Here is a 22,836-nt window from a genome sequence, read left to right on the forward strand (position 1 = left end):
AACACATACATACATTCATATTTGTCATGTATTTATACACAATATTATTATTATTACTATTATTAATATTATTAATATTGATACCCTGATACAATCCGTCCTAATGTGTGTCATATGCTGTGTATTAAGTAATGTATCTACAAATTTTCTGCTTTTTAAATAAACACTGTATCATTGAAGTAAAGCATTGAATTTAGTTTGAAAAAAAATGTCTATAACATATGTGTAATCAATTAAAATTATTTATTAGTTTGCAGGCTTACACGTAACAAAAATAATTTGTAGTTGGTAAAAAATGTAATATCTTTTTTTCATTTCACTTTTACTTAATTATTATTTATTTAAAAAAGTTTTTTTTATTTATTTATTATTTTTTTATTTATTTATTATTTTTTTTAATCTAATCGTTAAACATAATAATTCGATAATTTAACATTACGCCTCAACATACAAACAAAACATACAAAAATCGCTAAAAACAGCGTTACAACAATTATTATTAATAGATATGCAAAAATAATCACTCGAAAAATGTCTTAGAAAATCCTTAATTTTTAAATCAGCGCATATTCAATTATATAGGCCAACGATCATATAGGTCTACGATCATTCATTTAAATATTAACTATACGATACTAAATATTAATTACATTAAAATAATAACGAACGATAGCATATTGTGACAATTGTTTAAGTAATTATTTTAGTTATATTATAAATGATCATTAAGTAGGCATCTTAGTTTTATTAAAATGATATATATATATATTTATAAAAAGGATTGCTTTTAAAAATTGAAATACTAATATTTAAATATCAATTCCGTATATGCGAAGCTAGCTATTATATACTGCACAGTAGGTCACTTCATTATAATCAAGGTTATTAGTTAATTAACAACACTTATTTTTTCTATGATATATAAATAATGAAACGATTAATTTAGTTTCTATGTCTAGTTATAAAAAGATTCATACACATTGGAACAGTTTGTTTTTGTAGTTTATCAGATATTTACACTATTAATTCTTTCAAACTTGATATTCAAATGAATGCTGCAATGGAAACGTTTACAATTAATATCTGATTAATTATTTCTATTTATAAACGTGCACGTGCGGAAAAGTATTTTTTATATTTATAATAGTCATATTATATTAATAGACTATTAAATATCAAGATTTTAAAATTTATAAATCTGGTCAATTCAAACTTGTAAAACTAACTAGGTTTAAGTAGATATTCCTTTTTTATTTTATTTTTTGTTTAAATCACTCGATCTGATTCTCTTCGAGGACATAAAACTAATCAAAGTAGAGCTTCATAAGAGAGGATTACCCATGATAAAAGTTTATGGAAATATTTTAGTTATCTATCAAAATTTATTATTCTTATCCTGTCTTAATTCATTCTACTTTAACGTATTTTATTAATCTATATCGTTAATTATCTGTTTCATAGGTAATCGTTCGCCACCATGCGATAGACCTTTATTCGAATCAGCTGAAATATCGCTAGTGTTATCTGGACTGAATTCATTTCTAAAGACACTGTCAGATTGAGAATGCGTTGGTGTTGATAATTCTGATACCAAAGGTGTAGATTCGTCGTCACTGTCGGCAGCTGTAGATGTCGTCGAAGTTGTTCCAATTAGACGGTCTTTTAATTTAGATAATTTTTCCAAACTAGAATGCGGAACAGAAATTGACACTGCTGGTGAACCACATATTGTTAGTATTGTATCGTCGCAAAGCGTTGATACAGAACGTCTTTTCTTTGTTGAAGAAGCTATAGAAGATGTTGGTTTTAAAGGTATAGTATTTCCCGTGTAGTATTCATCTGTGGATTTAGATCTAAAGGCAGGTAGAGGTGAAGGGGGAGGAGAAACGAAAAGAGAAGATGGTCTGCTTTTGGAATGACTTCCATTTCTTCTTAGACTTCTACTACGATTGTGAGAACAAGTCGATCTTGTACTTCGTTGGGAAGCTATGCTATGTTGAGAATTAGCACGATGTAGATGTATCGTTGAGTCGCACGAACTATCATCAGAACTTTCCTTTTCATTAACCGGTACCCAATGAAAAAGTGGATTGGTTTGTAGTAGAACGTAATCCATATCCGGAGTTGAAGAAGCAACTAGTCCTAAAAACAATAATCTAATGTCATGTCTTCTTCATTTTTCTCATGTGTTATTTTTACTTAAAAATAAGTATCGCTTTATAATTAATTATAATTTGTTGTTGATATTAACAAAAAACAAACAAAAAGCATATGAACACAAATAAACGTACAACAAATGGTGATAATACACAATATACAGTGATGCATATGTATAATAATACAACAATAGAACAAATTCCTATACAAGGAAACGAAAAGAAATCTTCCTGTTTTCTCTCTTTATTAGGTAAACATTTAATTTATTTTAATTATTGTACACAGCTTATTTTTAATTAAAGACACATCAGTCTTTTGTCTTACAAATGTAAGCTGCAATGAAGGTATATATATATATATATATTGTAATATTTCTAAGGACATAAGTTTATTGTTATAATTCTTATACATATAACACATTGCGTTTAAAGAAAGCGTACAAATTTAACACAAATGGATTATGCAACATGTATTAATTGTTTTTCATTTTATATGATATTTTACTTGTTTTAAAAGTTTATTTCTACAGATATATATTTTTCATAATAAATTAAAAAATTTCACTTCATAATAACTTTATACATATTATTTTTTACATATTTATAAATATATCAAATATTAACTGCCCCTTACTTACCACAATAGAAAATAAATTTTTTGAAAATATTTTTTAAATAATAATAAATAAGAATTGAATGATCTACAATTATTTACACCAACAATCACACTTTACGTAGAAAACTTGTTCATTTAAAATAGAATTAATATATGTTGCATGAAATATATTATTTTTGTACTTTATTTTTATTCCATTTTGTACTTGGAAGTTATTGAGTTATTTTTTTTCTTTTTCATATCATAACTATTACCAAGTAGATGAAATCACTGGTGAAAGATTAATAGTACAAATAAAAGTTCTTTTCATTTAATATTTTGTATGAAGTATTGTCAATAAAACGCAAAGTGATTTTCTTCACTACTCACTAAAAAACAACAATTAATGTAACATCGACAATCACAAGTTATACTTAAACATTTTCAAACGTAATAAGAGTAAACATTATATATCTACAGAAGTAATGTATTGCTAAGGCATTTGGAAGCATGAATGATTAATTAACAATATAATATGAGAAAATATAAAATTTTTCTTTGGAAATAAAACATATAACACAATTCTTTCAAATAATTTAACTTAACTATCTACATTACTTAATTATATATCAAATTTATGTATTTTAAATCTAACAAATGACGTACAGATAAAAATATTTTCATTGCATTTATAATAATTATTAAAGGAGTGATATATATTTTCTTTCATTTTCTCTTTTCTTTATCTTCTATTGATATGCATAATCACTCATTTATATTGCAAAATTACATGGCACATTTGTTTGAAATATATAAGAAAATAATAATTTCTAAATTAATTTATCATTTTCCTAAATACAAATCTATTTTTTTTTGCAGTAAATATTTATTATAGATTACATGTTTATTGTCTCTTTGTATCTATCGCACAAAAATAAGATCTGCTATACTGTCACGTTGTTATATATTTCTTCGAAAAAAATAACAAAACAAAACAAATTAAACCTCAAAAATAAATTCTATTATATTCTAAGTAACAATGTGCAGCGCATATACGTTTATGGATATGCGTTTATTTGTATCTTTAATGGAACTATAAGTTTCCATTATAATTGCTGACAGTATCGCAGTATCAGCAAGGTTGCTGTGGCTCTTGAATTACAACCAGGGGCAGTGAAAGTGGTAGAGTAGAGGGCTCACCTGAAAGTGAGTCTGTTGGTGCCGTTGCTGGATTTGGAATATCCAATACATCTTCGCACGCTTCTTCATTCAAGGTTTGTAAAGCACCACATATCATTTGTTCTTCCAAAGTTACCTGTAGTAAATCAATATTTGGTATTTTTGCTTTTTCAAAATGTATATAAATTTTCTTTAATAATTTCAAGTAAAAAACAAACTCTAAATTGTAAATTAAAATATTTCATAAATAAGAATATAAATATTAATATTAAAATCTCACCTGATACTAAAGCCAAGATACAAATGTAACGGACAATATTATAAAGTAATATATTAGTTGATTTATTTTTTTTTTCAAAAATGTATTTTTAAAGATATTTAAATAATTTCTTTACCTGTTTTTCCATAATTGATTGTTTAGCTTGATCTCGTCGAGGTGGTGCATCTGTTCTGGATATTCCCTTTTCTTTTTCAGTATGGACAGATACGCGAGCGGAACTAGTTTGTAAAGTGTGTTCTACAATAAAAAATAATTGTATAAATATTAAATTATTATATCTGATAAGATGATTCATAGGATGAAATATTATATTTACCTTTCCGTGCAATGGGCTCGAGTCCTACAGTAAATCGTACACTTCGTGAAGTTTCATCTTGATTGGTGAATGATGTTAGTTCTAATTCTCTTAGCGATACGATTATCATACGAAATAATTCCCAATCGCCAAACGACATTTTTAGAACCTAACAAAATATTTTATTTTTATTTTAGCTGCACTACTATTTAAAGAATTGTATATTAATTTGTATGCAAAATATATATATATATATATATATATATATATATATACATCATACCTTTTTTAGTTCTTGCAAATCGCAATGAAGCAAAACTCTTCCATTAATATTATTGTCCCTCATTACAATCTTATATTGGGGTGAATGATTAATATTAAAACCTTCGATTCGATCAAGAAGATCACAGACATCGCTCACACTCATAACGGACAATTTCATTTCAAGAATTTCTGGCTGTGTGAGAAAAAAAGAAACAGAAAATTTTTAATTTGAAAGTATAAAATTTACAAAAAGAAATAATTGCATTTCAATCAGATATAAAAACATACTGGTAATGTAGTAATTGCAGAAAGTGATCTTGGCGCAGGTTCAGCAGGTGGCATATGTGCCCAAGGTGAAACAGGCCAATCGAAACTTGGTTGAAAAGCCCACGATGGTCCAGGTTGAATACACTGTTGTCCCTGTAAGCTTGATGTTTTGTTAAGTTTAGCACTACGATTAGTAGCTACAGTTTTGTTTATATTGCTTGAATTGTAAATATTGCTTTGTTGAGACCACGGTGTGACTTGTTTATGATGAGACATATTCATCTCTTCATCTAATCCTTGTTGTTCTTCTTTTATTTTCTTCTTTATATAAGGATCAAGATTGATAGTAAATGGTAAAAATATTTTCATGTCGCTGATGTGTAAACTAGACCTGTGGAAAGTTAGAAAAACGTCTAGCTTGCGTTCATCTCTGTCCATCTCGAGAAGTGGTTGAGCATCCTTTAGCACCGGTATTTGTGGACGCACTCTAAAAATAAAATTATAAATTTTAATGAATATATAAAAAAAATATAAATATTATAAACTGTTTTATAGTTTTCACATACTTATCATAAAGACTTTTCAAAGACATGGAATCGTCCAAAGAATCCTCACACATATCATAATGTAATATTAACCAAGATGTTCTAAAAGGCCATTGCTCTGTAATGTTGATCCAACTGGCTAGATGATACCAATTAAAATCAATCTGGAATGCTTTCAATAACCTCCCAGTGACATAAACAACGTTCATTAATCTTCTCATACTGCGTGGATTTACATCGCTGAAGTAATCATCAGTGAGAAGCATTTTATTGAGATCTTGTGCGCCACCTAATCGATTTAGATTACTACCAATACTGCTAGCAATGGATTCGCTCATCCGTAATTTTCTGTTACCCTTCCTACTCTGTGGTTTTAATTTTTCATTGCTATTCATAACAGCAGATTCAGTACTTAATCTTCTATTGGAAACAGAGTGATGCATTGTACTGCTAGCAGCATAATTAACACTTTCCTCAGCTTCCGACCAAGTTGTCTTTTTAGTATGCATTGCTGTTTGTTGGGCAATATTAACTTTACGTAACCCGCTGTTTTGTAAATAAAATGGAAGATGAACCATATTTCTTAAATAATCGTGCCCACCGATATTGGACTCGGTAAATAATCTTCTACTGTTTACTTCGACTGCCTTTAAAAATGAAAAAAAATAAAATAGATATAAATAAATATTTGCATAATCATACAATAAATTTGATAACAAATCTAAAAAAATAATCTCACCTTAGAAATAATATGTGGATCAATGGCTAAGATCACCACAAATGGGTATCCATTATCGCTAAACAGAGCCTGTATAGCATCTAGAACAAGTAGAACTTTATCTTGTTCACAACTATCTAGGCCATCTACTATTAAAACTAGCCTACTTTGTTGAGACATGAAGCTATCTAAGCATTTTACCTATTTTTAATATTTTAAAAATATATGAATTATTAGAAAAGAAAATAAATTCATTGTATATAAATTATATATTTGCGTATACGCATACCATTTCAGTCATTAGATTAACTTCACTTCTTAATGTTTGTATAAAACCTTCGCTTTTTAATGTTTCTAATTTGGATATACTATGTTGCAGATGTCTTCTCTGCGAGAACACGAGCGCTTTTAATGTCTGACTCCATGTGTATAAATTTGCTATAATACTGATAGTTAATACTAAGCCAACAGTTATCATAATGATGTGCGCTGTAAACTTCTCAATAGTTGGTCTACAATAACAGTAATAATAATAATAATAATAATAATAATAATAATAATAATAATAATAATATATTTATTTAATAATATATTAATTATTAACTCTTTTGTTACGGCACACCATATAAATTTATTCGTACATACGTATCGTTGCATGCACATGACCTCTATATAAGTTGCTAGTAACGAAAGAATTAATATATTATAAATGAAAATTCTAATATTATATTAAATACTTACACATCACTAGATATATCTATGAGGTAGACTGTAAGTACTGATATACCAATAAGTAAACTGCAGAAGCAGAATTCAAATATAACAACGTATGGTAAACAACAAAGATGTCTCCATTTCCAAGTAGTGGTAGACTTATCGAATTTAGGTCTAAAAGCTCGGTATAATCTCGTAGACAAAGAACCAAAATCACTTTCTATCGAATCATAAAGAGATCCAACCATTTGCACAACCGCATTCTCACCAGCAGCCGTTGTACCGACTCTAGTTTGATCAGTGAAGTAAAATTTAATGGGCTGTACGGTAATATCGTCGTGAACACTTCCGCCAGGTGGATGACAAAATATTATTTGCAACAGTAGCTTCAACGAGTTTAATTTTGTTGTAAGTGCTATTGTAAAATTCGATGGCCAATACCAATCATATCTACAATGACGATAATAATAAAAATAGTGTAAATAAAGTAATTAGACCATAATAATTACAATTTTACATTGTTTGTAATAAATTACCTTTGATTGGCATACCAAACGAGCACCAAGAAAAGATAAACAATAAAAATAAGACTAATTCCACACGCAAGACCAATAATCCACGATTGTACAAGAAGACCAGTTGTAACACCAACTAATAATGACACGTGAGTAACTACTATGAACAATAAAGTAGAAAATTGGAATACTGGATCGATCCACTGTCGTGCAAAATTTTTCATTTCCTCTGTAAGAAAAATATTAATATTAGATAAACATAAAAACTTGTAAAATTTTAGATATACGAAGCATTATATCTCTACCTCTTAATTTATTTAATAAAAATGATTTCCCGGAACCCCATTTGGCATAAAGACCAACAGTAATTGGCGTTGAAAGTGAAGGTTCACTCAGTATGTCTGCTAACGCGCTACTGTATAAATCATATCCTAACATATTTTCATTATCCTCGTTAGTGTTAAGTCGACCTATAATAAATAAATTATTTGTCGTTTTGATCAAAACAAAAAAGAATATATATAAATATAATTTATTAACGTACGAGCACCAAATATTTGTCCTAGAATAGTCTTAGGATGATTAATATCTATGTTATACGGTGTCTCTCCTTGACGATTCGGCCGATACAACAATTGACTATTTTTTGGATTCCTTAGCAATATCTCAACTATGCCTTTAGATCTTGCACGCATAGCAATGTGTAACACAGTATCCCCTTTTTTATCAGTTGCGGAAACTTTAGCTTTCTTGTCTAATAATAATTGTACTATTTCGGCGTACCGCGATCTTACTGCTCGTAGTAATGGCGTATCACCGTCTTTTGTTGCGATTTCTAGATCTGGATTAGCGGTTAGTAATAATTTTAGTACTGCTATATTACCCTTTTCTACAGCTATATAAGTTGCAGTCTTTCTATCCTAAAACACATTAATAATATCTTTTATATTTAACACACTAAAGTTTCTATCAAAAGGATTTATTTTTATTTTTATTATATTTTTTAATTACTATACCTTGCCAGGTACATCAACATCAGCATATTTTTTAAGAAGTGATTCAACGACACCTCTGTGCCCACCCTTAACAGCATGTATCAAATTAGTATCACCAGATCTATCTTGAATATTGACATAAGCTCCAGCATTTAAAAGCGCATTAGCTATTTCGTGATGACCCTCTCGACAAGCTATCGCCAAGGCCGTACATCCATCTTTGTCAAGAGCATTTACATTCGGTTTATGTTCCAAAAGTAATAGAACTACGTCTATATGATTACCAAGTGTCGCCACAAGAAGAGCTGTCCATGAATACTATAACGTAGCAGATTTTCGTACCGGTCATTTATCTTAAAGAAAACCTATATTTTTCTTACTTTTTTCCTATTATTATATATACAAACAAATTTAAAGTTTTTTACCATGCCAGCCGTATCGACATTAGCACCAGCTTTTAACAATGTGTCGACTATCTCTACGTTTCCTTTTCTGGAACCCCATACTAAAGCCGTAGTACCATACTAAAAAATAAATAAAAAAATCAACAAAATTAGTATATTAATTTCTTAAAAAATTTTTCAATTTTTTTCTGATTAATTCTGACAATTTACCTTATCACCGACGTTGACTTTAGCACCATGACTAATTAAATCTTTAACTATTTCGGCATATCCTCTACCAGCAGCCCACAGCAAGGAGGATATGTGAAAGTTTCCATGAGCATTGACATCAGCACCACGTGCTATTAATAACTTCACCGTATCCGATCTACCTTTATAAGTTGCCCACATAAGTGGTGTCCATCCTCCCTAAAATCAATTACATTAATTTGTTTTTTAATTTTTTGTTGTATACGAAAATTATTTTCTCGTTTACGTTTGGTAATTTTCTTTACCATGTCACGATGTTCCAAATTGGCGCCATGATCCAATAATTCGGAACAGATCTCGGTATAACCCTCCTTAGCTGCGCAAAGTAACGCCGTCCAATTGTCCTAAAAGAAAAGAGAATTCATGATCAAATAAAAGTGAAATATTTGATGCGCGTCAAAAGTATAAATAAATAATTACCGCGTCTTCTGTATTAACGTCCGCGCCATAATTGATGAGTTCCCGAAGAAATTGGATCTTTCCTTTTGCTGCTGCAAGGATGAGTGCTGTGCTACCATTCTACAGGTAAACAAAAATAATAATAGTAATAAGAAGAAAAAGAAAAAATGCATTTTGCAATCCTGCATTTGCGAATACAGGATGCAACTTGTTGGTTCATAAAAATAATAATTTCTTCCTGTAAGGAATATAAATTAGATTGACTGATAAATTCGTGTGATTTTTACCGTGTTATTTACTAATTGGTAGAAAAAATTGCATCAAACTTTATTGATCAACCTAATACAAGGTTGGCAAGGCCTTTTTCCTTACCTCATCTCGATCATCAACCTGTGTTCTTCTATTTTCAAGAAAACTTTGCAAACCAGCGAGATTGTCATCCGTGATGTAGCTGGCAAGCGTTCGATAACAAAGCGATACCATCGAGTCAGTCCGATGCAAAGTCTGTAAAAAGTTTAATAATAGTATGTTAACAACTATTGCTTTTTGGTTATTTAAATAATATAAGATACTCAATGTATTATTTTAGTTTCTGTAACACACAAAGTTCAGGCAACTTTTCATCTCAATTTTTATTTCTTCTTACTGCAATTGAAATCATTTATTTTTATTTTTATTTTTCTATTTTTTCTAACGCCTCAACGATTATTACTTACTTAAAAACCTTGGTCCACAAGAAAAACAAAATCTTATTTATACAACCATCAAGCGTATGTATTTGCAAGCAAATATTAATTCAAAGCACACAATTTGAATCAGTCCCCTTATTTTTTTTTTAACGATAATTATAGATAGATCGTACGAAGATAGTAATATTTATTTTTACAACATTTCTCCATTATTTTCATATTGATTACATGTATTATGAATTTTTTATATTAAAAAAAAAAAAGAATCACATGTTCCATTGCACATGCACATTGTTACACGCACATTGTTAGAACTTGGCGCATATTATATGAAAATGTTCAAACTAACAAATCGTATGTTGGGTATTTATTACTAATATTATTGACAATCATTTATTCACAATCTAATCTAAAATAAATCAATGTTCTTTCTTGTGTTATTTATATTAGATTCCAAAAAAAACGTAGTCATGAAACATAGTTTATTATGTGTCTGTGTGTGTGTGTTTTTTTTAATAATTATGATTTTGACAATCAAATCGATCGGAATCGAACAAAGTTGTATAATTTAAATAGACTTTTAACACTCACCGTATAAAAATATGATTGTATTTTCGATATCATCGTTAATAAAATTTAGTGTAGTTTTCTTTGTAAAATTGGTTTTTGTTAAAAAAGACAAAAAAAGAAACAAAAAAAGATAATATTTTTGTTGTTCGTTCGTATTTAAAAGCGATCAAAAAAGTTGTTCACACTGGGCAGTGTCATTCCTTGTTACGTGAACGGCAATCATCAAACGTTAGCTCCCATAATCTCTCGACCACCATTCAATTCGTCCGTCTGTTCCTTCGTTCGTTCTTATGAAAGACGAGGAAGAAGTTTTATATGACACGACCAAATTTTGCGTCACGAGTTTTCTTCTTTTTTCTATTTTGTTTCTTTTACAATTTTTCTTCATCTCACAGGAAACGAGAAACAATCTAATTGTAAGACCGAAGAAAACGATTCAAAGTGATAACCATTTTTACGTTCCAATTTGTAAATTAGAAGGAAAGACGTAACGAAATTTGTACCTAAATTATAACAAAAAAAAAAGAAAATAAATAAATAAATAAATATAAAAAGAAAAAAGATGACAATGACAATAAATTGTTTTATCTTTAATGCGTTCGAAAAACAATACGAAACAAACGTGAATGATTTTATTTGCACGACTCATATCGATTCGGCTTTACTTCTAAATGGAAATATTAGTACTGGCATTAATTTCTATCTTAGACATTCGGTAATAAAAAAAGTTAAATTAAAATTATAGAAAAGAAATGAAATGTAAAATAAAACAAGGACGATAAATTAAGATTAAGGCTGATATTTACCGGGTCAGTATTTTTCAATATTTTTAAATCAATGATCAGCATTTAGAATAAAATATTAGTATGATGCACGATAAACAATATTTTAGATACAAAATACTTATAATTAATTAATAAAAATACTGACCAAATAAAACGAAACAAATAACAAATTGACCAAATAAAACGAAACAAATATGGAAAGATGATGAGAAAAAAAAACTAAAAGGCCAATGTCAAAGAATAAAAAGTTCAAACGTTCTCACTCACAATCAGCAAAACTTTACGCGAAACTTTTTTTTTTTTAACAAAATTATTAACAAGAAAAGAACAAATAAAAGGTATAAAATAATAATAATAATAATAATAATAACAATAATAATAAAACAAACCGTTAAAGGACGAAGAAAAATTGTTTTATCCAAAATCGTTTTAAGGGGTTATACGCTCGAAAAAGACGTATTTTCATGAATTTTTTCTAGAAACAGTTTTTATTTCTCAAACAAAAGGGATGGTAATTCAAATAGAGCCAACTTTTGAGAATACAATAGCGCGTCGATTATGTAAAAATATTAATCTGCACCGCTCCTGTAGATGATTTCCTGAACGTCCTCTAAAAAAAGACGTTTGGCGGTGATCTTCATTTTGGTGGATTGGATTATTGAAATTAAAAAATATGGTGGATTCTTTTAAAGGATAGATTAATGCAGGTATTAAAACCAAGGAATAATAAAAATTTTGATTTTTGACAAAATGGCGTCTATTTGAAAAAAAGTTGTTGTTTTTGATTAAAATTTTCGCTCTAAATTGTTACAAAAAAATAGTAATAAATTTTTAAAAAATTATTCCTTATACTTAATACCTGAGGAATATATCTAAGAAGATTGTGTAAAAATTCGAAACCGATCGGTTAAGCCGTTTTTGAAAAATCGAGATCACCGACTTTGAAAATACCGTTTTGAGAAAAACGCGTTTAAAGTTTCAAAGAGACGTTTACACATAGTTGAAAATTTTTGTTTGCAGCTTACATGAAGTAAAGAATATTTGTCGGATCGATTTGAAATTTTCAGAGAATATATTTAAATATATGTACATTCCGAAAATGAAAAAAAAAAAAAATCGATTTTTTTAAAATTCTAACTGCGTATAACCCCTTAAAACAATAATTACGAAACGAACATGCCGGGGGAAAAAGAAGACAAACAAACAAAAAAATCAAAATATAAGTAAGAGAGTGATGAATAAAGTTACGAAGAAAAAGAAAACTAAAAATAAAATAGAATAAAATAAAATAAAATAAAATAAAATAAAATAAAATAAAATAAAAAATATAGCGGGAATAAAAAGAAATAAAAACACGGGAATCGTGCTTTCGAAGATTGTTTTCGTCTACTAAAACTACTGACACTACTGACTAACCGTCTGTGAGTGTTTTCGTATGCCGAAGTTGAACTTGCGACCTGTTCCATCGGTCGCTGGGGCAGTGAACGTAATCACGGGTACGTGAATATGTGGAAATACGTGATGATGATGATAGTGGTGATGATGATGATAACCAAGTTCGAGATCCCAGCGAGCACCAGCAGCAGCAGCAACAGCAGCAGTGGTAGCAGCGCTTTCGGGTATATGAAGATGAAGGAAGGATAATTTTGATTTACGTTTACCATTATTTCCATCATCATTCCGATCTCTTTCCTTGTTAATCCTATCATCATTCTCTTCCTCCTTTTTCTTATCGATAACTTCTAATGTAGTATCATTGACGAATGACAAATTGGAGAGAGTAACACTTCTTTTTAAACCAAACGGACTGGTTTCTCGAGCCCTTGGTAAAAAATTACTCGGCACACCTGGAAACGCACCAGCCAAACTCGGTGCCAAACTCGAACAAATGGCTGCGCTAGCTATGCTAGATCTTCTTGTAGGATTTACACTAGTACCCGATAACACATCCCTGTATTTAGCTGTTGATTCTTCTTTTGATTCACTCGACATTGATCTGCTACGTTCGTTTATCCTAGATATCGACTCATTATCATTCTCATTTTCTAATTTATCGGAAAATTCATCGATAAACTTCGACCCCTCTTCCTCGTTATCCTCCATCACTTGATTTTCCCTGATCATCTCTTTCTCCTCCTTGGCATCACTCATTGTTACGTTATTTTTCTTTTCTAAATCGTTCATTACCAAGTAGTAAGATATCAAATGCTATCTTTATTACTTTATTTAATCTTTCTCTCCCTCTCTCTTTATTCCTTACTTTTTAATCCAATTTAAAGTCTTTTCTCTCTTTTGATTATCAATCGTAAGAGTGCGAGTATTAATTTTATCTCATAATGTTCTTAAAAATGTCCCTGCTTCTCTCTCTCTTCCTCTCTTTCTTTTCCAATTTATCTTCCTCTTCTTTTCTCAAGAATTGACAGATGAAAACACGTAGATGACATCGAAGTTTCCTTCTTCGATATATATATATATATATATACTTTTTCTCTTTTTCTTTTAATGTTTTGAATAATAGAAAAATTTCTCTGAAGAGAGATATGTATATGAATGTATGTATATATATATATATTCAATCATATCTTTTCGTTATTTGGTCACATAAATATATATATATATATATGAACCATTAACCATAAACGTAAGTAAAACATACACATACTATATCAATGACGAACAATGAACTTCCTTTTGATTGTTTCATATTTTGCCTTTCATAGCATCATATATGCGTGTCAAAGCGTATTATGCATTAGTTCGTAAATGTTAGCATCGATTAAGCAACTCTTGTATATATATAATAATACTAACCGTGCGTGTATTAGATTTATCTTAATACCTCTTAGGGTCTCTGTACGATAGTATAATTATTAAAAAAAAAGAAAAAAAAACCATTAATTCCAAATAAAAATATCATCAAATACGTGAACATCTAAATACTTGTGGTACATTAGTAAAAAAAACTTGATTATATTAGTATGACAAACATACTAATCGTTATAATATTTCTTTTTTTATATTAATAGGATAGAGAATTAAAAAAACAAAAATAATGAAATGCTAATTAATTAAATTGATACCGTGAAAAACGGACCCTCGACAAAGTGGTGAACCTGAGCATCTTTTCCAAATTGATTCCTTCGAGATCCACGTGTATTTTCTTTTTTATTTTACTTTCTCTCTCTTTTTTTTTTCTTTTTAAAGCAACTACTAATTAATAATTATTATTATTAATCTTGTTTTCCCTTGTTCACTTATTGTAGTTTTTATTTTTTTGTATTTCTTTTTTTTTTTTGCAATTATTAATACTTATTGAATTTTGTGGTATTTTTTCTGGAACGAGTTTTACTCGCGAACGATACGAAATAAAAGGAAAATGACGAATCACATGGCAGATATCTTAAACGCGGTGCGGACGGTAACGCCGGCAAATACCTTAAGAACATCGCGTAACATAACGTACGGCATTTATATATCGCTGTGGGATCTCTAAAGTCGTGTACACAGCGAATAAGAATCGTCTTTACGTGCGTAATAGCGCGCATTACAATCCAACAGTGCCGTGCATTTAACTACGAAGTACCATGAGTCCGTTTTAATATCTAACAACAATGGATTTTAAATCTTCTTAATTAAAGCTACCATTTTCATTTCGCCGACAAACGACAAATAAAATTGTCTAGTTGTTAGCTAATGACAATAATATAGTAATCAATTGAAATATTTAAATTAGCTTACGTCATCAATGTTAAGTATTATAATCTTTTATTATGATTATTATTATTGTATTCTTTTAAAAAGCATCGTACACATGTGCAGGTGATTATAAAAGTGGAATCAAAAATTAAAAAAATTTGAGAGAAATTTAAAGAATTTATTTTATTATATAAATAATTTTATTATTAAATAAATCAGACAATTAATGTTTTTTCTTATTTGACTTACATTAATACACAGTTATAATTACTAGCACATATGTACGTTTATTTTTTTTTTGTTCATAGATAAATATTGAATCGATCTGCAATATCTTCATTTTTAATTGCATTGCAATGTTTTCCACGCGTAATGCAAGAACAATTAAAATCGTTCGCCTGCAAAACACTTGTTTGACAAAATAATTGTTTAATGATATTGTTACATTTTGTAAAAATATTTGTTATTGTATAATACACACGAATCTATAATCTAAGTAAATGGATAAAGGATCCATTTGAAAAATTAGAGTTGTCATTAAAGTTTGTATAAATATTGAGAAAACGAGACCTAATTAGAAGTCACCAAATGTATTCTCGTGAAAATGTAAGAGCTGGGAAGATGTTAGTTAAATAAAAAATGTCGGTACTTTGCGATCTCGATAAGCGATCAAATAATAAGCATCGTAACTTGCTAATTGTACTCATAAGTGGTTTAGGTGTATGCGGTTTTGTGTTTCTGTATATATATGTGTGTATGTACACGTGAACTAGGTAAAGATGATTTCATCGTATAATTTATAATTCACCGCAAACACGATCTCGCTTTTGTAACGTTTATTTGCAACTCTTACTTTAAATTTACGTAATTAATTACACGATTATTGATAACGAGGTAAAATAATTATTATATATGTAAAGAAAAAAGAAAAAAATTGAATGATTTTCAATTATCAATTTTAGAATCGATTAAGTAATAATAGTCATTTTATTCGAAGTATTTCGCGGTGTAGAAAATATTTTTATAACAATATTTGGTTGATAAATAAATGAATAATGTCGAAGTTTTTTATTAATTTATATTTAAATAAATAAGACTCTCTCTCTCTCTCTCTCTCTCTCTCTCTCTAGATTTCTTTTTTTATTGATTGCATTTTATTTAATAATTGAATTTAATAAATGAAATAATAAATTTGTAACGAATAAAAAGAAGAATAAAAATAAATTGTTTATTAAAAAAAAAAAATGTTTATAAATTAATATCTAAATTGAATAGAAATTTTTTATATAGGATATTTTATATATTAAAATATTTATAAGTATTTAATATCTAAATGATTAAAATAGTGGTATTTGTTATATTAAAAATTCCGACCTAACTTATTAACCAAGCCAGTAATAAAAATATCTTTAAGAAGATGCGTCATTCTTGCGTCTCCCTCAAAGAATGAAAAATCTTGCAATACGATGCGCTCTTACGATAGCAGAAGAGTCACTTTGATCAATTAAAGCATTGGTCAAACCGATCAACGAAGAATTAGTTTGTCCTATTGAGAAATAACAGTTACGGAAGAGTTTTAACGATTTATTTTTAACACTCTTACTAAACTACTTAATACGAACTTACAAATAAATAACTTTTAAAATAAAAGTTTAAAAATAAATCTCAAATGTGCATATACACATGCTTGTGCATCCGTGCAAATTTACATGAAAAATAATTTTAATCTCTATTAATAACAAAAATAAATAATATATTTGTGATCGATGAATGCACAAAGGCAATGCACCGATAATAAACGATAATAAAACCTTCTCGATTATTTATAGTTAAGTTCAAGGTTCTGCATCTGCATGCATGAGAAATTGAATACAATTACATACGTTGCAATATTTTATCGTGAGATGTTACTAAAATAAAAATAAAAAATCATGCTCATTTTCTTTTTCTTGCAGAATTCGTAAGAACGAAAAATATTTCGTACGTTATTTATATAAAATATGTTTTTTATTGTTTATTTCATAATTTTTATTATCCCCTCAACGAAGAATCGAATATATTGCATATTCATGAGACGTGAAATGATAAAAACAAAATATTTAAAAAAGAACTGATTTCTTCAACTGCAACAATAATTTATCTCGTATTATCTCGCAACGAAGTATAATAATGAATCATTATTAAACGAAGCGAAACGGAAAAACACGGAATTGAAAAAAGCGAGATAAATTCTTTTCTAAAAGGGAACACACGAGAGCAACGTATAAAACGTTTATTGAAATAAATATTATTATATATTAATAATTGCGTATTGCACAAGTATTAGATTGTTCAAGAAGTAATTTCGTTTTTTTCAATTATCGTGATTTTTCGAATTTAATAAATTCGACTATTTTTTTTTCGTTGTCATACGACAACGAATGCATCCACCATTGCTTTCATTTTGTTCTTATTTTCTTCAACTAGATGACCCCCAAACGTGGTGCATCTTTCAAATCGTAATTTCGAGAACCAATGCTGATTTTGATTTTCCATTTTGGATGCGATAGCAAAAAAAAAGTAACGAGATTCTAAATGACGTCTGTTGTTAAAATGTAAAATGATTTGAAGATTTAGAAGAAAATTAAGTATCGGTTAGCACGACTAACGTAAGCTTTGTGAGAAAAATGAAATTACTTTCCGAACAACCCAATAAGCTATTGGATTGAGTCAATAGTTTCGTTCATATTCGAATATAAAACTTTTTTTTTTCATATTCTGTATCAAATCTTCTTCAAATAGTATTCAAAAATGTTTCATGAACGATGTATAGTTTCAAATCTATATTATGATTGCTAATGCACCAGTGTTACTCAATTTGTCCATAATTTTATTGACTATTCCAGCGATTGGTTGATCAAAGCATGATGCATCTTTGACATCAACATTTCCAGATTGAAAACGTTTAAACCAGTTTTATAGCAGATGCATTAATATTGCATCATGTTCATAAACGTCAAAAACTTATTTACTAACTTTTGAATCGCATTCTTTCTATTTTTTTAATAAAATTTCTAAATGTTGCGAATTTCTTTTTTATTTCCACTCATTTTTCAAGATGTTATAACTTTTGATTGAATAAACTGGTTTTTTAATTACTCTATGATTGGCTAATCCGATTGATATTATTAATGGTTATGCTAAAATATGTCTAAAACAATCTATTAGAAAAATACGAAAAAACTTTTGACTCGAATCCAATAAAAATGTATGTGTATATTAAGCAAAAATACCTGTTTGCTTCTGCTCCAAAAAGATTGGAAAATATTTTGACTTGACGTATGTGAGCCATAAATGCGACTAGTGTTCGGTGTACTGTGAAGTAAACTCGGTTTTTGTTGATTTGTTTTTAACAAATAAATTTTTTCGTCAGATTCCCACGACATTTTTTTTTCCAATTTGTTTAATAATATATATAATTTATATGTATATATATATATATATATATTTAATAGTAATTAAATATTAATTAATAATAAAAGGTTCTTTTTCTTTTGATTATTTCTTTTTCATAATAATCGATTTCTTCTTAAAATATTATTCAAAACACGTAGTTCATCTCGAACAGTATTCTTTTTCTTCGATAATCTTTTTTAATATTAATCAAAATATCCTCCGAGATAATTTCTTTTTTTTACTTTTCTTCCGTGAACGATGAATCATGCATATGTAAAAATATTCGAAATATCTTCAAGAGTCACAAATCATTCTTATCATAGAGTTCGACGATCGAATTAATATTCATTGGATTAATTCTTTGAAAATAAAAACACAAACAAAAAATCAAACACGAGCGTAAATGATTTATAGGAATTCCCCGTTGAAATTCTTTCGAATCAATATTTGAATTCTGAGAACTTTCATTAACACATTCTCGACCATTCGAGATCACAACAAATGTTATATAACATATTTATTTACTTTAATTGAAGTTAAACAATCAATTAAATAATTTTATAATAATCTTTTCACTATTTAACTTTATTATTATAGCAAAACGAAAACAGAGAAAAAGAAAAACCAAAATATAATTGCGTAATGTTAAAACACTTATGTTAATGAAGAAAATTCTTAAAGTTTTTGTTTTTTATAAAGAAAGGAAATGTAAATATAAATTGTTAAAATACTCGAATCAAAATTACACATCGAATCCATGCTTCTTTGAAGACACTAAACATTTAAACATAATCGATTTAATTATTTATTACTCGAGCACATATATCGGACGTTTACTCCCATAAATGCCATTTCCACGTTCATTTAAAAAAAAAATAAAAGGAAATGATATCTAACGTGAGCAGTTTAATCTCGTCATTTATCCCTCCAACAATGAATGATATTTATTTTATTTTAAAGAAACAATTTGTTCGATTTAATCCTTAACGATCTTCGAACGATCTAACCACGACCGAATAAATGTATTCGACTGAAGGTTAGTATGTTGGATCAACTTTCTATAGTAAGCTCAATGTACTTAAGAAAAACATTGTTTCTTCTTATTATTATTGTTATTTTTTTTGTCTTAATTATATTTTTTTTCCTTATAACAATTCACTCTCATATCGATGATTGATATTATAATTCGAATGATAATTTTGTAAAGTCACCAGCCACGTTATTTGCTGTAATCTACGACATTTGCCGAAAGAATATTGTTATCTTCTTCCACATGTGATTTCTACACATTAAGAAATCATTTAGAAAACGATAATTATATTTCTATAGAAATACCAATCCAATTTAATAGAAAATTTTTGTTCTTATCGAATCTAAACACTTTGTTATTTAAATTAACGAGAATAAGAATTCGAAATCAAAAGGAAAAAAAAAGATTGTAAGAAAGTATAACCGATTCTTGTCACGTTACGGAAGATACTTCCGATAAATGAGCCGACACTAAGTTATGATACTTGAGAAGATATCCTATCTTAACTGGGTAGAATATTTCAAAATGCATTTATTGATTATTATCATAAGTTACTTCCTATCGTTTCGAATATTCATTTTTATTTTATTAAAACAATAGTGCAACGAAAGGAAAAACTACGAAAGAAAAATGATTTGACCTTTTCAACGGACAGAGGACCATTTTGGAAAAAGTGTATCAAATGAAACAGAAAGTAAATAAATACATAAAATAAAGACAGAATTGATATAACATAAACAGTATATTATAATAATAATTAATAATTTATTATTAATATATTATTATTATTATTATTATTATATAATAAGGGAAAGTGAATTGACTATTTAACGAACAGTGGCCATTTTGAAAAAAGTGTATCAAATAAAACATAAAATAAATAAATACATGAATTGAAAACAGAATTGATATAACATAAAACAAACATAATAATAATAATTATTATTATTATTGTAAATTATTAGTATAAATTATTATTATTATTACTATTATTATTAAAATTATTTTAATTATTATTTATAATTTATAACTATTATTATTATTATTATTATTATTAAAAATAAAAAATTAAAGTTAACAATAGATTGTTATCTAAATCGATACACACATAAATATAATGATAGATAAACTTTTAATAGTAGTATAACATACTTTCAAGTGTATATATAAATGCAATATCGAAGTATACCTACTTCGATAAAGAAATAATCATCGATACTATATTATTGATTGATAATAACAAAAGATAACATCAAACTCGTGCTGGATTACCCCGATGAAATTTAAAATTATATTATATAAATTAGCATAAATCAATATTAATTCAAGTTAAAGAAATTTTTTAGAAAACTACATTAACTGGTCCAAATAATGGCAGTTGATTCAAGATAAGAAACACGTGTGTCAATGTTATTTCTATACAAGGACATTCTTATGAAAGATCTTTGAAAGATATTTTTTTTTCTTTAATATATACAATATTATTTCAGAAATATTTATTTTTTCTATCTTTTTTCTATGTTAAATGCTTATAAAATTCTATGCACGCCTATGTGTACGTCCGTGTGTGTGTTGTAATATACTATAAAACAATTTATAAATGACATAATCTTTTTATTTGAAATTATAAAAACTTATGCTAATTTGTTGATGCATCAAGATTTGAAAAACAATAACTCAGCAAATTTTAATCATCCACTGATATTTAAATATATTTAAATTTCTAAATACAATTTTTTAAACGATAGAAAATAATGTAGGTGTGTCAAAATGTTTGATAAACACAAAATACTCACCTGTAATATTTGATTAATCTCAATTAGTAGATTTCTAAACTAAAAACAAGCGAAGAACCTTTCTTATAACGATACGAAATTTTGATTGACATCATCGTGCAATGCTCGATGATTAATATTTATTTCTTTTTCTAAAAGAACGAATAAAACGAACGCAATTTTAAACGAACCAATCGGAGCGAAGTATTTTTCTAAAGGCGTTCGTTTATTCGTTTACAACTTGCGACTCGATTGGCATGTTCTCATTCGTAATGTAAATAATTATTAAAATATTTTTGGAATAAAAGAGATTGAAAGACGAAACAAATGTTTTTTCTTATAGGTAATCGATGATAATAATTATTATTAATAATAATAATAATAATAATTTCGTCGAAAGAAAGAAAAGTTGTCTCGTCCATACAGAATAAGTTTTTAAAAGTTGAATTTCATTGGTGCGCCACAAATAATGAAATTTTTAAATATTATCTATAATATGTGTATATAATTACAAAAATAAAATATATACTCTCTCTTTATTGTTGAATATTTGCTGCATAAAAAAAAAAAGATAAATTCTATAAAAAACACACGTATCTTAAATATACAATATCTTTCCCTAAATTATTATGATATATATGTTTTTTGTTGTTCGCACACTTATTAAGTTATTATAATAAAAACGATATTATAATAACTCCAAGATATTTTTCAAATCATAATTAGAAATAATGTATAAAAATGCGCAAACGTAACAAAGAAGTTCGTAAAATTAATGCTCTGTAAAAAACGGTCGGTAAGAAAGGAATTCCAAATATTTTCTGAGAATGAGTTAAGTGAAAGTTTCTTTGGAGTAAGAAGACAAAGGAGAATAAACAAATAATCTGATAACCCGACATTTAGCTGATCATTTGAATACGATGATGTATTGTGAACGAAGAAAAAATATATATTATTTTAAATATTTGAATTAAAAGAATGAATGAGAGAATCCTTACAATCTAACATTATCGATCAAACTGTCTATATATCTATATCAAGAGTTGGGTGTATGTCTCTACCACGCAGGATGTATTTTTTTTTGTTGATTCTTGCTTGCTATTAACAAATTCTAACCTCACCTGAAAACAAGACACCGATTATAATTCTTTCCTCTGGACAGTTATGAACGGTTTAATGAACATTACACGAATATTCCTCTGTTCCTTTTATCCAAACAATATCACATTTGGCGCGCACTAATGAAAAAACAAAACTAAACGTTTACAATGTATTCACGAC

At 27.9% G+C, this 22,836-nt stretch overlaps 2 protein-coding genes across 7 annotated transcripts; both read right to left on the reverse strand.

Moving 5' to 3' along the window:
• Window positions 1-1,405: 1,405 nt before the first annotated feature.
• LOC122516161 (kinase D-interacting substrate of 220 kDa) lies at window positions 1,406-22,764 on the reverse strand. 5 transcript variants are annotated; one of them, XM_043633750.1, is made up of 21 exons: window positions 22,677-22,764; window positions 9,948-10,079; window positions 9,597-9,695; window positions 9,422-9,520; window positions 9,138-9,335; window positions 8,949-9,047; window positions 8,545-8,841; window positions 8,073-8,448; window positions 7,834-7,998; window positions 7,550-7,757; window positions 7,041-7,463; window positions 6,589-6,811; window positions 6,321-6,500; window positions 5,603-6,228; window positions 5,058-5,523; window positions 4,789-4,962; window positions 4,527-4,674; window positions 4,326-4,447; window positions 4,211-4,216; window positions 3,952-4,066; window positions 1,406-2,142 (listed from the first exon to the last, which is right to left on the reverse strand). In XM_043633750.1, the coding sequence occupies exons 2-21, from the start codon at window positions 10,056-10,058 to the stop codon at window positions 1,430-1,432; spliced, it is 4,848 nt and encodes a 1,615-aa protein (XP_043489685.1). In that variant the 5' UTR covers window positions 10,059-10,079; window positions 22,677-22,764; the 3' UTR covers window positions 1,406-1,429. The 5 variants fall into 5 exon arrangements, with proteins under 5 accessions (XP_043489685.1, XP_043489686.1, XP_043489687.1 ...); XM_043633751.1 differs by lacking the exon at window positions 22,677-22,764 and adding an exon at window positions 21,577-21,794; XM_043633752.1 differs by lacking the exon at window positions 22,677-22,764 and adding an exon at window positions 18,588-18,609.
• LOC122516163 lies at window positions 11,200-14,075 on the reverse strand. 2 transcript variants are annotated; one of them, XM_043633755.1, is made up of 2 exons: window positions 13,281-14,075; window positions 11,200-11,337 (listed from the first exon to the last, which is right to left on the reverse strand). In XM_043633755.1, exons 1-2 carry the CDS (start codon window positions 13,801-13,803, stop codon window positions 11,219-11,221), a joined length of 642 nt encoding a protein of 213 aa, XP_043489690.1. In that variant the 5' UTR covers window positions 13,804-14,075; the 3' UTR covers window positions 11,200-11,218. The 2 variants fall into 2 exon arrangements, with proteins under 2 accessions (XP_043489690.1, XP_043489689.1); XM_043633754.1 differs by lacking the exon at window positions 11,200-11,337 and having other exon boundaries at window positions 12,969-14,075.
• Window positions 22,765-22,836: the final 72 nt, after the last annotated feature.

Source organism: Polistes fuscatus, unplaced genomic scaffold (genome assembly GCF_010416935.1).
Source record: "Polistes fuscatus isolate 324 unplaced genomic scaffold, CU_Pfus_HIC Scaffold2, whole genome shotgun sequence".
Lineage (NCBI taxonomy): Eukaryota > Metazoa > Arthropoda > Insecta > Hymenoptera > Vespidae > Polistes > Polistes fuscatus.

Coding starts and splice junctions, on each gene's coding strand:
- LOC122516163 (XM_043633754.1), bottom strand. CDS start 13,803: ATGAACGATTTAGAAAAGAAAAATAACGTAACAATGAGTGATGCCAAG.
- LOC122516161 (XM_043633748.1), bottom strand. CDS start 14,740: ATGCTCAGGTTCACCACTTTGTCGAGG. Junction 6,812..7,040: donor ATAGATATATCTAGTGATGT/GTAAGTATTTAA, acceptor CTGTTATTGTAG/ACCAACTATTGAGAAGTTTA. Junction 4,675..4,788: donor ATTTGCAAGAACTAAAAAAG/GTATGATGTATA, acceptor ATATTTTGTTAG/GTTCTAAAAATGTCGTTTGG.